We start from the raw sequence: 15,825 nt of genomic DNA on the forward strand, positions 1-15,825 counted from the left end.
CAGAGGAATTCAAACATGGATACTGCTTATAAACAGAACTTGTTCTCAGATACTAGTATCCAAACCTAGGGCCAAAATTGATGCAACAAATGGCATCTAACTCGACACAACGTAGGGTTCAAAGCATGCAAAGGTACAACAGAACTTATTTAAGCTCTAACCATGACCATACTGGAAGTGCATGCCAGCATTTCCAGAAGGCATTACCCTTCTAAAATCATTGCTAAACCTCGAAACTTCGGGGAGAAAAGAACCACTCCCCATTCTGAAATCCGGCGCAGTGATGTTATACCCACCAGAAGTAGGCATGGATAGCAACATGGAACTATGAGGATCATGATATGGATCTGGTGACAACTCAGAACCATATTGCGAAAAAGATGGAGCTGACATGATATGATTAGCAGGGTAGCTTGTCAATACGTGTAGTTCATTTGCCGCTGTCAAACTGAACCTTGAACCATAGCCATCACTTGAGGCCATCTCATTTCTAGGAATCGAATCTGTTGGCAAACGAAACAAACCAGCAGGGCCTGCGGGTACTTTCACATTGCCTTGTGGTAGGACCCTGTTAAAGTAGCCTGCTGGTGCTTGTAGTGCCAATACCTCCTGGCCGAGAGGGTTTGACCTGCTGAGTGAAAGTTGCATGCCATTGGCTGGCAAATGATTCGGTGCTGGAAGTGCCAATATATTCTGGCTGGCTGGACTTGGCTGGCTCAGCTTTGCTCTGAGAGACATCCTGGCACGTTGAAGGGCCTCTAGCACCCCTCCAACATCATCGCTTGATGGTTGATGAAGCCGAGTATCAAGCTGGTTCTCAGTGTGGTTATGAAAGCACGAGGAGCTCCATTCTGAGACTTCACTTTTAGGGGTATCACTTAGTGGGCTCCCAACTGATGATGTATTTACATAGCGCTCAAAAGAGCGAGCATTCACACGGTAGCTTGAACCACTGTCTGAATTTTCATCTCCTTGACCTTTGTCATATCTTGCATTTAGGATGCTATCACAGCTTGCTTGTGGAGGGAGAACTGATTTCCCAAGATTATTACCACTTCCTTCAAGATAGCTCTTAGTCGTAAGCACATTCTTCCTAACCTGCAATTCACCATGGCTTGAGGCAACTATCGCAGTGCCCACTACAAAATCATGATCAGACCCATCAGCTTTACGCTGCTCAATAACACTATCTTTGGCTACATTTGGGGGCAATTCTAAAACAGAGCCCTTTGGTAGAAATTCAGAGGGATTGTGATAATCCTCACTTGATCTTGCATGTTCGCAAACCATTTCTTTATCCACAATCTGAGCAGTTTCCATCCTCCCGCTAGCATTTTCAGCCTGATTTAGCTTGTTGTTTAAGTTAACATTATCCTGGAGATTAGAGAGCAGAAATAGGTGCACAATATGGAAATATTAGCTCATTTTATTTTTTATCCAGTCAAATGCAATAACGACTAAATAGAAAGTGCATCAGGAAACAAAACAGATCATGGCTCTCGCTTCGCTCCGCTCCCCGCGCTCCCCGTTGAGCGCCGCCCCCGGTCCCCACGACCACCCCTCACCGGCGGCCACTCCGGCACCGGTGACCACCAGCCCCACTTTGGGAGGATCCCCCTCCCCGTCCCGAAGGCTCTCCCCCCGCGCGGAACCCTTCTTCCCCGGGGGGACTTCCGGCGGTCGGGGCAAGCAAGTCCGATGGAGGGACGAGTCCGGATCTGACTCGTCCTCCTACGGAGGATCCCCGCGGCCGTCCTACCGCGACATCCTCTTATCCAGCCCGCCGCCCCCCCCCCCACCTGTCAAGGCCCCCCCCCCATCCCACCCCACCGCGCCTCCCCCGTGCCTCCCTCCCCCGGCGAGGGACGTCGCCCCTGGGCCGCGAGGTGCCCGCCGCCGCCCCATTGGGCGCCGCGGCCAGACCTCTGTGGCCCCCGGGCCCCCTCCACGAGGCCACGCCCCCCCGGCTGTTCGATCTGCAGCCGCTCCTCTGCCTCCGCCCAATGCTGCGGCGGACGAGGGTTGGACTACAGCGGAGAGTCGCCGCACCCGGTCCAGGAGGCGTCGGCGTCAACGCCGGGCGCAGCGCCAGTTCTTGGAGGCCCTCAATCCCCGACCTGCGGCGAAGGGCATCCCGCCGGAGCTCAATGGTCGATGCCTCAACTGCCTTTCCTTCAGTCACCTCATTGCCCAATGTCGTCGCCCCATCCGTTGCTTCCGGTGTCACGGGTTCTGGCACCTCGCCCGCGACTGCAAGCGACCGCGCAGCCCGGCCAGCTCCGCCTCCTCCGGCGTTGGGGACGAGCGCCGCTTCGTGCGTGCCCGGCGGGATTCCCCCCCCCCCCCCCCGACGCCTCGTGGGCGCGACGCCGGCGGCCGCACTCCCTCACCGCCTCTCCCTGGAGCTCGCTCGGCGGACGCCCCGGCCCCCCGGTCGGTTGCGGGGGAGGGCAATGCTACCTCCCACCCGCGTGGATCCATGACCGCGTCATCGCTGCAGCTGAACCCGCCGCGGCCCCCGCTTCACGAAGGGCCGTCGGGCTCTGGCACCCCCTCAGATGACGACATCGGCAACGAGCTCTTCTTCAACGACTTCCCTCCCGGTCACCCTGATTGCCGCCCCGGGGAAGTCACCTGCTTCCTATCTAGAGATGCTGCTATGGATGCGGAGGAGGAGCGCCTGCGGTTCTCTCTTCTGGCGGCGGCTCCAGGTGCTCCGGCGGATCTGCCGATTGAGGGATTTCGCCGCGCGATTGCTGATTTGCCGGTGGCTGGGTCCGACAACTTCTCGGTGCGCCAATTCTGGCCTGAGAGTTTTCTGGTCTCCTTCACGTCGCAGCGCGCCAGGGACGCGGCTATGGATGCGCGGTTCGTGCAGGTTGGCGACCTCCGCTTCTCTCTCCGCCCCTGGACACGACTGGTCCGAGCGAACACCGGCTCTTGCCTCTTTCGTGTGTCTCTGGAGCTGGATGGCATCCCCGCGCACGCCTGGTGCGCCCGCACAGCGAGGAAAATCCTTGCTCCCGGTTGCTGGGTGGAGCAGGTGGCGTCTGCTCCCGGCGACGGGCTGAACCTGCGGACGTTGAAGGTGCAGGGATGGACTGACGACCCGGCCCGCATCCCGAAGCGATGTAGGCTCTGGATTGCAGAGCATGAACAGCAGATATCTTACGACGACCCGATGATGCAAAGTATTTGGGGGAACCTTCCACCTTACCTAAGGCTGAAGAAAGGACTGTTTTACGATATCGTCATCCGGCTTCGCCATGTCGCGGATTTCCGCTCGCGCTCGCCGACTCCATCCCCTTCACCTCCGTCCAGCGATGGGGGGTCTGATCGTGATGGCGACCCCGACCGTTTCGCCCCTGGAGGGGGCGGAGTCGGACCGCGGCTGCACGGCTTCCCCACGCGGCAAGGTTTCGAGGACGGCTCCTTCTTCGACGGGGACGATGTCGCTGCTTCGGGCTCTGGCACCAGGCGTGTCTCTTCGGCGCCGCCGCCGTCCCGGACGCTGCGGCGGCCTGAAGCCCCTGTGACGGCGCGCCCGGCGGCGGCCTCTGCTCGGCCTCAACCACTCGTACCTCTTCTTGGAGGGCCGGACCCCGGTGTGGGCGCGTCTGGCCTCCCTGTACGTTGCAAGTCGCCGCCACACCCGGCTGCTGTGGCACCGCAGGGTGTCGCCGGTTTCGGATGAGCTGGGAGTTATGCAGGCCTGGGAGCATCCGACCCCTCCCTGCACGTATTCCAGGCGTCCTCGTCGCTCGCCGGTGTTGCTGGCGGACCCCTCTCCGTCTGAGCAGGTGCCGCCGACGCAGGAGATGACTTCGCCTCCGGAACCACAGTTGGAGTTACCACCATCCCCCTCTTCCTCCGTGGTGGCGCGGGCGAGAACTGAGGCCTTCCTCCATAGTGTTCGAATGCCCCTGGATCCCCCGCTGGCGGAATGTCCCCGGACCCAAGTGGCGCCGCCCATCATTAAAGAGACGCCCCGCCGTAGCAACCGGCTCGCCACCAAACCGCTCAATGCTGCTGTTCGCCCTTCCCGTAAGGGAGAGATCCTCGCCATGAAGAAATTGGGAGTTCTGTCCCAGGATGCTGATGACAACTGCGCCACTCCCCGCAACTTTGATAAGTTTCTGTCGTCCTCTGTGCAGCCCCAGCATTTTGCTGCACTCCGTGACATCCTTCCAATGGCTAACGGTCTCACTGACGCCCAGCTTAGGCACCTGGTGAGTCAATCTGAGGTGATCAGCGTCTAACGCTGTGCTGCTGTTGTATCCTGCTGACTGGGGCTACGTTTTCTAATGGAAGTTGCAAATATTAATATGCTGGTGTGGAATGTCCGCGGTCTGAACGCTCGTTCCCGTCGCGAAGCTCTGCGCTCTTTGGTGTCCGACTCGAGGGCGTCTATTGTTTGTATTCAGGAGACTAAATTGAGTGCTATCACACCTTTCACGATTGCTAGCATGCTGGGCGGCTCCTTCTCGTGGTTCGACTATCTGCCGGCCGAAGGAACCAGAGGAGGCATTCTGATAGCCTGCAAAAGCCCAGATGTTTCTTGTGTGCGTTTGCATGGGGGACGCCACTCTTTAACCATTTCAGCTCAAATACAAGGCCATGACTCGCCTTGGACTCTGACTAACGTTTACGGACCTCAGCCAGACGGTGAAAAAGTTGAATTCCTCGACGAACTGCGCTTAGTTCACTCGCTGGCATCGTCCAGGTGGCTTGTCGTGGGGGACTTCAACCTCATCTTGCGAGCATCGGAGAAAAGCACATCCAACATTAATCGTCGCAATATCGGCCGCTTTCGGAGCTTCGTGGATGATGTCAACCTGAAGGAGATCTACCTCCAGGGCAGAAGATATACTTGGAGTAATGAGCGACAAACTCCGGTTATGGCACAGCTTGATCGTGTTCTTGTGTCGGTGGATTGGGAAGTTTGTTATTGCTTTGCAACGCTTCAGGCGCTATCGACGGACATTTCGGATCATTGCCCACTTTTATTGGCGTCCAACGCCAGCTATCTCCCCAAGCGTCGTTTTCACTTCGAACCATGGTGGGTTCGAATGCCCGGTTTCCTTGCAGCTGTCCAGGGGGCCTGGGATGGGCCGACGGCCACAAACGACCCGTTCATCTCCCTTGACCAGAGGCTTAAGAGGACATCCAAGGCGCTGCAGCAGTGGTGCAGTAGGAAAGTGGGTGATGTCAAAGTGCAGCTCATGACAGCCAGAGCTCTAATCCTGTGGCTGGACCGGGCGCAGGAGGTCAGGCCCCTATCATCAGATGAAGCTCATTTGAGGGCTCAGCTCAAATGCAAAGTCCTTGGCCTCTCTTCCCTTGAGCGCACCATTGCACGCCAACGGTCCAGGCTTCTCTTCCTAAAAGAGGGTGACGCCAATACTAAATTATTTTACCTCCATGCCAGTCACCGCACGAGGAAGAAACATATAGCTAGACTTGAGCACAACGGTGTCATTGCTATCACACATGATGAAAAGGAGCTACTTCTATACAATTACTTCAGGATGATCCTTGGAACACCTTCTTCCAGAACTGAGGCTATTGACCTTGCTTCGCTTGGACTACTGCCACTGGACCTGGATCCCCTGGAAGCTCCATTCCCTGAACAGGACATATGGAGAACCATCGTCGAGCTACCTAAAGAGCGTGCCCCCGGGCCGGATGGCTTCACCGCGGAGTTCTATAGAGCGGCTTGGCCGGTGATCAAACGCGACGTCCTGGCATGCTTTGACGCGCTCTACCATGGGGCTTGCATCCAGTTTGGCCGGTTAAACAGCTCTCTAATCACACTGATACCGAAAAAACAGGATGCCATCTCACCTGCTGACTACAGGCCTATCAGCCTGGTGCATAGCTTTGCGAAGTTAGTTACGAAGTTGCTTGCTAACCGGCTTAGCAAGGAGCTCCACAATTTGGTGGATGTTAATCAGAGCGCTTTTGTCAAGGGAAGATCCATCCATGATAATTTCAAGTTTGTTGAGCTTGCTGCGAAGACTCTGTACAGAAAAAGAAAGCCAAGTTTGCTAATCAAGCTAGATATCTCTAAAGCTTTTGACACGGTGTGCTGGCCATTTCTCCTGCAAGTCCTCCAAGCGAGGGGCTTTGGGACTAAATGGAGGGACTGGATTTCTGTCCTGCTGTCTTCGGCCACCACCAGAGTGCTGCTCAACGGCTCCCCCGGTCGACTAATTGACAATGCTAGAGGGTTGAGACAAGGCGACCCCCTTTCGCCGATGCTTTTCATACTTTTCATGGAAGTTCTGCACCGGCTCCTCAGGAGGGCAGCTGAGCTGGGTGTCCTCGCCCCTCCTGCAGATAACACCATTTGTCATCAGTGCTCGTTGTATGCTGACGATGTGATCATCTTTGCACGGCCTGTGGTTCAGGATGCTATTGCTATCAGAGGGATTCTGGATTTCTTTGGTAATGCTTCTGGACTCCGTACAAACCTGCAGAAGTGCTCCATTGCACCAATTGCATGCTGTGATCAGCAGGTAGAGAGAATCCGTGGCATCTTTCCAGCCCAAGTTGTAGGTTTTCCTATACAATACCTTGGTATGCCACTGTCAGTACGGAGCCTTAGGAAGAATCAGTTCCAACCTTTGATTGATAAGGTGGCCAGCAAGATTCCGAATTGGAAGGCACAGCTTATGAATAAGGCGGGGAGAATGACTGTGGTCCAATCGGTTCTGACGGCCACCTGCACCTATAATCTTATTTCTCTTGACATTCCAGCTTGGGTCTTCCAGGAAATTGACAAACTCCGGAAAGGATTCTTGTGGGCTGGTAAGCCGACTGCCAATGGTGGGCAATGCCTTGTGACCTGGCCAATTGCCTGCCGACCTAAAACAGTGGGGGGCCTAGGTATCCAAGACCTCCGTCGGGCTTCGGTGGCTCTGCGACTGCGCTGGTTGTGGTTCATGAGGACTGACGATCGGCGGCCTTGGAAATGCTTGGCCAACACCCTGGAAAAGAACAGCACTTTGAAAAAAGCCTTCCAGATTTCCACCAGGGTGCAATTGGGCAGTGGGAACACCGCACTTTTCTGGGAGGATCAATGGCTGGACTCCCTATCTCCTTGCATTCTTGCTCCTGATCTGTGCCTAATGGTCAAGCCTCATGTCAGAAGTACAAGAACAGTGGGGTCTGCTCTCATGGAGAAAAGTTGGATCCGGGACATTGTCGGGACACTAACAGTGGCTGCAATTGCACAATATGTTCAGCTATGGCATGCGGTATCCAACGTCCAGTTACAGGAAGGAGTTGAGGATAGGATTGTGTGGCGTTGGGAGAAGTCAGGCTCATACTCGGCCAAGTCAGCGTACAATTTCTTCTTCGTGGGGTCTGTTCAATCTCTGGCCTTCCGATGCATCTGGCGAGCGTGGGCTCCCCTCCGAGTTAAGCTCTTCATGTGGACTGCTACAAGGCAGCGGCTCTGGACATCGGCTCGTCGGATGAAGCATGGGTTACAAAGCTGGGACGATTGCTGTCTATGCTGCCAGGAGTCTGAGACCTCTGATCACCTGCTTGCAACCTGCAGCTACACGCAGCAGGTATGGTACGTAGTTGACCAACTGACCGGAAATGCCTCATCCTTGCCAGCTGCCGGGTCTTCACTATTGGATTGGTGGTTACTCCGGAGACGAGGATTTCATGGCACTAGTAAGCGAGGATTCGACTCCACTTTCACCTTAGTCTCCTGGCTCATTTGGAAAGAGCGCAATAATCGGGTCTTCGCCGGAAACATTCAAAGGACACCGCAGCAGCTAGCGGATGCAGTCTCGGCGGAAGCGGCGGCCTGGTACATGGCCGGGGCGCTTTGTCTCCATAGTGTGGGTTGGTGTTTTGTGAGCCAGTGATGTTAGGACTTAAGGTCTTCTTTGGTAGCTCCAGAATCCTGTAATCGGCACTGAGTTATACTGCCCGTGTGCGTGTGCCCGGTATAGGCCCGCGTTGTATTATTATTTCCATCTCTTCTTAATGGAATGATGCGCAGCTCTCCTGCGTATTCTAGAAAAAAAAAAGAAAGTGCATCATATCTGAAAAGGACAATGTGTACCGTTGTTGAATCTCGACTCTCGCTGAATTTCTTCTCCCACTCCCTCTGAGCATTTTCTTCAGCCTCATACTGCCCAATTAGCTCAGCCTGCTTCTCGAGCACCCTCTCCATCTCCCCATCCTTCTCATACACCATGGCAAACCGATCACCATCATCATTCAATCCTCTATTGCCAGAAGAGCCACGCCCATCGTGCCTCGCCTCGCCATCAAAATCAGGCTGCTCGTCAGTACAAACGGTACAATCTGATCTCTCCTGCCCGTCCTTCACACCCTCCGCAGCAATGTTCTTCCCCTCCTGGCCTTCCGTCTGAGATCTGTCGATTAGAACAGCACGCGTGTCAGATGGCGAAAGCACCAGTCAGCAATTGACATAGAATTCGAGCAATGCGCAACGCTTGGACCTCAGCTCCTTCCTCATGATCTTCCGGCACGACTGCCCCGGATGGTACTTGGGCGACGAATCCGCGGCGCGCGAGTAGAAGTAGCCCCTCCTATGGCTATGGCCGTGCCTCTGCCTGAGCTGCCTGCCCTTCTGCTGCTGCAGCGGCTGCCGCCGCTCGCAGTCGTGGCTCCCGGCGCGGCCTTTCCAAGAGAGCCCCCCGGCCCGAGCAGCAGCAGCAGCCGCCTGGGCTCCCAGCTCCGATCCCGACAGCGCGTCCTCCGCCTCATTCCCGCCGCCGCGGTCCCTCTCGGCGGCATCAGGGTCGCCCGCGTCAACCTCGTCCTCCGAGCCCGAGCCCGAGTCGCCCGCGGCGTCGGAGAGGCGGCCGAAGCCCTGGGAGTCGAGGATGGCGAGCACCTCCGCGGCCGCCCGCTCCGCCTTGCGCCGCTGCGCCGTCACCGTGCGGAGCTGCTCCTCCAGCTCCGCGACCTGCGGCGACGGGGCTAGGCGGTAAGAAGGCCGGGAATGCGGAGGAGGGAAGCGACGGGAAACGGTGCGCGCGCACTTACCCGCCTGGCGAGGTGGTCGGCGCGCTCCTTGGCGGCGCGGGAGACGGAGCGCTCGGAGAGGAGGCGCGCGCGGAGGAAGTCGATGGTCATCGCCGTCGTCGCGTCCGCCGCCGCCATTGCCGAGCCCGCAGTGGAGTCTCGCGTTCCCCGAACCGAAGAAGCCGCGCTCGCGCGACCTCACCTCACCGGGGCACGGGCATCCCTCCCCTCTCGACTTTCTTCTCAGGTCTCGGGACGGGAGCCGCGTCCGGGGGTCAAGTCGCATCCAAAGCGACACCGATACGGTGTCGCGTCCCGTGCGCGACGCTTGTTATTGCCTGCCCCTGCCGTGCCGCGTCGGGCGGGCGGCGATGGGTTCTGCCGTGCTGGTGCTGTGAGGTGTGGAGGTACCGGCCCGCGATCACGTACTCACGTGATCCCGTGATGGCCGGTGCTTTGAGACCTCGACCAACCCATTCCGCTTTACGCCACACTCGTCGTCTGATCACGCCGCGCAGGCTTCGCCGCGATCAACAGGGCACGCCATAAAGCGACGGTGCTAGCTGCCGGGGTTGTTGCTGCCCCCGACTTGCCGTCCGGTGTGTCCGGGCGTCCGGCACCGAAAGGTGGCCATAGCAGGTTGGTGCTCGATTCACCCACAGCACCGCTCCAAACATGGCAGAAACACAGGTGGGCCACCGCCATATCAAACAACTGCTCAGCAATCGGCGGTCGGGATGGCACACGGCCACACGGGGAACCAGGCCGTACGTTGACGAGTCGAGCACTAACAACCACTGATCAGACATTCAGACGCATCGTAAGATCACTAGCAGCCACTGCCCAGATGCATCGTAAGATGCTGGGAGATCTTACGATACTGAACGTTCGGGAATTCAATTTATGCAGATTTACATCAAACATCAAAGTTTCCTGAATACGCGGTCTCACATATCATGATACCAAGGTACTAGACATATACAATCACACGCAAAATAGCACACAAATAGTAGTTTTCAGCATGGTTATTCTGCGGATACCAACCGACGTATCAGACCATACGCGAGAAGAAACTATATGCAGTGCAGCAGCACTTAATCGAACAAGCTGAAACCCATATCCTGCAAGGAATTCACCAAGAGTAACAATCAGTGAGGATGTACTAGTAGTTTGTACCCAAAAAAACTGCATAACTCAAATGAAGATAAACAACATTCCACGAATTGTTGTATTGCTTATGAGTCAAAAGATACGCTAATCCTCTACATGTGCAGTTATTTCAGGCAATCTGTGAATTATAGTGAGGCAGAGAAGGGCTGTTGCCGTGCCAAACATGGAAGAAACAGCTTGCTATGACAAAATTACAATAACCAGGTAACAAAGTAAACTTTTGATTGGTGGAAGCAAAAAACAAAAAATCTTAGTAATCAGTAATCGTTCTTGGATTAACATCTACAGCCTGGTTAGAGAGAGGCCTGCCAGAAGAGCAGCAAAAGATGAATGAATAAAGAACAATTCCCTAGGTGAAAAACACTTACATCGTCAGATTCTTCCTTCTCTTCAACCTTCTCTTCCTTCTTTTCCTCTTCAGCAGGTGCTGCACCACCAGCTGCAGCAACCGGAGCTCCCATGGCAATTGCACCACCACCTGAAGGCACCGAGGCGAACTTTTCCCTTCCAGCTGCAATCACTTCTGTTATGTCCTTGTCCTTGAGTTCTGTGAGCAGGAAGTCCAGTTTCTCTTCATCAGCTTCAGCCCCAACTGTAAGAAAAACAGAGATTGTTATTAAGGCCAATAATATACAGCATCATATAACTAAATTTTTCTAACATAATTCTCTAAACATTGAGTGCTTTCCTGTCTTGCAAACATCGAGTGCTAAAATTTCTCAAAACACAGCACCATATCATAACTAAAATTTCTCGGATAATTCTGGAAAACATCGAGTGCTTTCCTGTCTTAGACTATAACAGATAAAAGGAAAATTGTGGCTGAAGTCATAATTAATAGAATGTTTCGTGTCTTGTTGAACAAAGGGGGAAAATTAGGTGTAACCCTGTATGTTAATCAACTGGAGATAGTCACTCTTATCGCATGCAGCATAAGCTAAACCTTAAGACAAGCTGCAAACTGGATAAATCTGAACCAACAGCAGTCACAACCAACATAGCAGAAATACCTGATTCCAGAATGCTCTTAACATCATCAGCAGTGGGGGAAGTGTTTCCACCCAGAACAGCAAGCAGGTAGGCAGCGATCATCTTCATCGTGAAAACTGCAGAAATGCATAAATAATTTTCAAAGATGAGTCAATGAATTCAGCTCAACTATGCAAAGCATTGAGCAATGTAAATAACAAGGGACAGAAAGAGATCCCAACATGAAAGCACTGATAATTAATAAGACATTCTACCTCTTAGAAGTTGAGACAAAGAAACAAGATAAATACATACTGAAATGAAATTACTCAAGTAAATCCAATTCAACTAGGCATGTAAGAATATACTTGGATCGAATCCTTAGGGTTTAGTTGATAGTCAAATGTGAGGTAAACCCCCATATCCGTGAAGCTACACTCTTAGGGTTTAGTCAGGATTCGAATTGAATCCCAAATTTCCCCAAAAAATCCACTCTTATGATCCCATCCAAATCCCTAGGCATCAAATATCTCATTTGATCTTAGATTTGAGCCCTGGAAGGCCAGGGTTTCTTTATTGTCAGATAAAGGAAGACTACAATTGCAAGATTGCACTGATATTTGGCTTAATATTTTATCGACTCCCTTCAAGCCACGCAAAAACTGAGTCGAATTTAAGTAGCTAGTGATCTTAGAGTGGGGAGAAATCGTGGGATGCCTCCGGAACGAAACAAACCAAAGATGGACAGGTTAGACAATCGAACAAATCATAGGTCCCAACTCCAACATGTACCAGGGAAACGTGAATAGTTGCAGTTGCAGAACAAATAGCTCTACTCTAGGACCCCAATTCGATCAAATTATACAGGAAATCGTTGGTAACGAAGAGGAATAGGAGAGATGGGGATCGGAGCACGCGTACCTCGAGAGCTGAACCGAACGGAGGAAGCGGACGATAGCCTGCGGCTGCGGCGGCGGAGGGGAGCAAATGGTGCCTAGTGTTTCCCGAACATTCTCCTCGTTATCTATAATATCGGTTGGCGGCCAGGATGCACTCCTCCCGCTGCAACGGAATCTGGCCCGCTCCATTCGGATCAAACGTTATGACGGAGAGAAATCCCTGGCTGGCCACAAAGGCCCACTATCCAGAGAGGCTGGCTAGTAACGTGAACTTGGGCCTAGAAAGTGTTTCACTGATTTGGTTGGGCCTCGAGCATGAAACCGATTAATGGGCCACACGCGGCCTCTTCTATTTTTCTTTCCCCAGAAATCACTCAACTCAATCCTTTTGCTACGTCCCTCATGCTAAAACGAATTTTCTATACGACTGACTCATGAACGAGAGACCACCTTTTCTTCATTTCTTGTCTTGTCCGTTGCATCGCATTCATCAAGCCCTGCCCCTTTCTTAGCCAGACAAAAAAATGAACGCGAACGCACAATCCCACGTTGCCATATCAAAAAGGATAAGGTAATCGATTACATCCACGAGCTGATACATAGATTCCGCTCCTCCATCATGCTTGATTATAATCTAAATGATAATTTCTCGCTTCTCGCTTTTCGCTTCTTGTAGTTTAAATTCTAAAACGATTTACCACATAAACAAAAATTTGAAAAAAATAAGCAAAGCGTTTGGTGGGATTGTCACTTATTTTTACCGATAAACCGCTTATAAGCGGAGACAAATAGATCATAAAAAGTAGCTTTTGTTAGCAGGGGCTCCCACACAGTTCGACAACCTTAATCAGATCAGATGGAACAAACAGTCCAAGAGCGAAAGAGCAGCCATGGTGCGTTGATGCCGCGACGGAGAAAAAGCCAAAGATCCTTCCACGGCGCAGCACATATGTATAGCACAAGTTGCCTAAACCCAAGCCAGCTAAACACGGTCCGACGGGCAGAGAAAGCAACTCGCCCACTCACAACCGCCATCATTGCGGTGTAGGGTACGTTAATCATGTGCCGTGCCGCCGCCGTGCTGCCCAACCCCGACCACTACGCTATGGCCGCTCCATTCCACCTCTGACCTCCCTCGTCACCCATCCAGCACATCGCGCGAGCCGGATTCCGCTGTCACGGCGCACGAACCCGCCGCCCGGTCGGCCACGACGTCGACACGCGCTACGCTACGCGCCCGCCCGCCTCCTCCAGACGCCAGTCCTCCCGTCCACCGCGTCGCTGGCGGCCGGCCGGGCCGGTACACGCTGCAGCTGGCCGGCTTTTGCAGGGGGTCCGTTTGGTCCGGCCATTGTAGATGTAGGGGTTAGCGCTTGGCACACATGGTGACATGGGCTAAGGACCTACGGTGTGGTACGCGCGGGTACGGTACGGCGACGGACCGCCGCCGCGGCCAACCACTGCGGTTGGTGCGTACGTGATGTGGCTGTGCATGGATTCGGTCGGTCCGCCCGGCGCCACGTCCGCGCTGCCTGCAGCCTGCAGCCTGCCTCGCTGGGTTTGGACGCTGCGCAGTGCTACGCTGCTGCGCCGGTCCTGCTCCGCACTACGGCAGTGTTGTGTTTGCACTGCTGGCTGCACGGCGTGGGCTTAAAGTGATGGGATGGATTCGTCCGTGCGGGTTCATTTCGAGGTGCCTGCCACCGTACCGGCGAAAGCTGCTGCAGTTGTTCAGGGCCTCACGTGCCACCGCCAGCACCCCGGTCGAGAAAGGATCTCGCACTCGCGTCGCGCAGCATGCGGGAGAAATCGAGCTGATACAAAACCTGAGCGCACAGCGCGGAGGATCTCGCCTCGTGGTCTTGCTGACAGAACTTAAGAGCGACTCGCAGCAATTACTCGTCCATCCCAAATTATAAATCATTTCAAGAATTTTGGAGAGTCAAAGTATTTCAAGTTTGACCAAATTTAGTGATAATATAATAACATTTATGATGTCATCTAAGTATCATTAGATTCTTCATCAATTATATTTTCATAGTATACCTATTTGATGTCATAAATTTTTATAATTTTCTCTATAATTTTGATCAAACTTGAGATGCTTTGACTCTCCAAGGTTCTTGGGACGACTTATAATTTGGGACGGAGGGAGTACCTTGTAATTTTTTTCTAGTGTGTATATATACAACTTAATCTAACAAATATACAACTGGATCAGCAGCAGCGCGGAACAGCATCTTTCAAAGCTTTATTACATCGTTATTATCCGTTCCATGTTAGTGCAAAATCATTTAATTTCCAGCGCGCCAAGCATTTGCAGTATGTAGTCGTCACGTCACGAGACACTACCTCTTCTTGTGTCCATCGATCCGAGTTGCAAGACTGTGCCGCGACAAAGCAGAATCGATCTCTTTTACCCGCGGAGGAAAAAAACAATCATCTGCCTCAAATGGTCAATGCAGGCCACGCCGGTCGAACGCAGCACTATTTTAGGGCCGTCGCGATGAGTGCGAGCGAGGCCGGAGAGCATCTGCATGCCACTAAGCACCCAGCTTTTGTACCAAAACGAGTCAATTTCTTACATCAGATAGCACATTATAAGCAGTACGTACGCATCAGCGCAGGCGCTTTCTGTTCCACGCGATCGACATTCTCCACTGGGCACCATGCATGTGTTCGGAAAGCTGCCCTACTTTCAACAATTCCATATTTCGCATTTCAGTGGGCCGGAGCACGCAGGATCAAAGCTAGCGTCAGGTAAGGGCAGTATTGCGATGTTCGGTGGCAAGGCAAAACAACGAGGTCACTTGTTTTCTAGTCATACTAAATAGCGATCCAGCGCGAATCTTGCAGCGCGGGCACGCACTGATGAGTAATGAGTTTTTGTAAACTAATGCGCAATCACTTTATATAGTTAGTTTTTTTTAATCGTACGATGGACGTGTGAGGACGGCATCTGACTCGTCACACCTGTACTTTTGTCCGCTACGTCCAGCATAACCATCACAACGCCACAACGGTGGCGGCAGCGTAGGGCCATGTTTAGTTCACTCTAAAATCCTAACTTCGGTATTATGCAAAAAGAAGATTCCTCATCATATCAAACTTGCGGTACATGCATGGAGTACTGAATGTAGACGAAATCAAAAACTAATTGCACAGTTTTGTTGTACTTTGCGAGACGAATCTTTTGAGCCTAATTAGTCAATATTTGGACAATAATTCACAATACAAACGAAACGCTACAGTGTTGCTACAGTAATTTTGACACTCCAAAGTTAAGCAACTAAACAAGGCTGTAGTCATGATCGAGAGCCCTCGCTCTCAAGAAAATATAAACAACACCCCCCGCAGATCTATGAAAGATTCTCTCGCGCTGAAAGCTAATCAGGGAGGTGTTCTTTATATTATGTGCCACGCGATCATTGATCAGAGACGAGCCGTGGCGTCGACCACATCACCACAGAGCCCGGCTACACGGCGGAGCTTGCCGCCCTGGCCTCTTCTCTACATTGTTCGAGCGCCCTCTGCGATATCGATTTGTTTAGCCTTCACGTCACCGGCATGGGAAATATAGAAATGATCAAAAGGCATGTAGCTTTGCGGTGGTGAGATAGAAAACACATATCTGGGGGAATTATTGTTTCGTTCTTGGTTCGGTTTCTTGTCAGTTAAGATATAGACGGGCGGTCTTTAATTTCAAACCGTCGTACTGTTCAAGAGGTGGTGAACAGACAAGTGGGTTATGACAGTAGCAGAGACTCGGTCG

At 52.9% G+C, this 15,825-nt stretch overlaps 2 protein-coding genes across 3 annotated transcripts; both read right to left on the bottom strand.

Annotated features, from left to right (window-relative positions):
- Positions 1–5: 5 nt before the first annotated feature.
- LOC117848603 (uncharacterized) lies at positions 6–9,365 on the bottom strand. Of its 2 annotated transcripts, XM_034730069.2 has the most exons (5): positions 9,037–9,365; positions 8,487–8,956; positions 8,084–8,399; positions 1,266–1,374; positions 6–1,139 (listed from the first exon to the last, which is right to left on the bottom strand). In XM_034730069.2, exons 1-5 carry the CDS (start codon positions 9,151–9,153, stop codon positions 157–159), a joined length of 1,995 nt encoding a protein of 664 aa, XP_034585960.1. In that variant the 5' UTR covers positions 9,154–9,365; the 3' UTR covers positions 6–156. The 2 variants fall into 2 exon arrangements, with proteins under 2 accessions (XP_034585960.1, XP_034585959.1); XM_034730068.2 differs by having other exon boundaries at positions 6–1,374; positions 9,037–9,344.
- A 528-nt stretch (positions 9,366–9,893) lies between these two features.
- On the bottom strand, positions 9,894–12,236 carry LOC117848604 (large ribosomal subunit protein P2B). The gene is made up of 4 exons (XM_034730070.2): positions 12,076–12,236; positions 11,196–11,291; positions 10,554–10,777; positions 9,894–10,136 (listed from the first exon to the last, which is right to left on the bottom strand). Exons 2-4 carry the CDS (start codon positions 11,281–11,283, stop codon positions 10,110–10,112), a joined length of 339 nt encoding a protein of 112 aa, XP_034585961.1. The 5' UTR covers positions 11,284–11,291; positions 12,076–12,236; the 3' UTR covers positions 9,894–10,109.
- Positions 12,237–15,825: the final 3,589 nt, after the last annotated feature.

This window comes from Setaria viridis, chromosome 3 (assembly GCF_005286985.2).
Source record: "Setaria viridis chromosome 3, Setaria_viridis_v4.0, whole genome shotgun sequence".
Classification (NCBI taxonomy): Eukaryota; Viridiplantae; Streptophyta; class Magnoliopsida; order Poales; family Poaceae; genus Setaria; species Setaria viridis.

What these genes read in the sequence shown, in the direction of transcription:
- LOC117848604 (XM_034730070.2), bottom strand. Translation starts at nt 11,283, where the DNA reads ATGAAGATGATCGCTGCCTACCTGCTTGCTGTTCTGGGTGGAAACACT. An exon ending in TAAGAGCATTCTGGAATCAG is followed by an intron (nt 10,778 to 11,195) that starts GTATTTCTGCTA and finishes TTTTTCTTACAG; the next exon opens with TTGGGGCTGAAGCTGATGAA. An exon ending in AGAAGGAAGAATCTGACGAT is followed by an intron (nt 10,137 to 10,553) that starts GTAAGTGTTTTT and finishes AATTCCTTGCAG; the next exon opens with GATATGGGTTTCAGCTTGTT.
- LOC117848603 (XM_034730068.2), bottom strand. Translation starts at nt 9,153, where the DNA reads ATGGCGGCGGCGGACGCGACGACGGCGATGACCATCGACTTCCTCCGC. An exon ending in ATCATGAGGAAGGAGCTGAG is followed by an intron (nt 8,400 to 8,486) that starts GTCCAAGCGTTG and finishes TCTAATCGACAG; the next exon opens with ATCTCAGACGGAAGGCCAGG. An exon ending in AGAGTCGAGATTCAACAACG is followed by an intron (nt 1,375 to 8,083) that starts GTACACATTGTC and finishes TCTAATCTCCAG; the next exon opens with GATAATGTTAACTTAAACAA.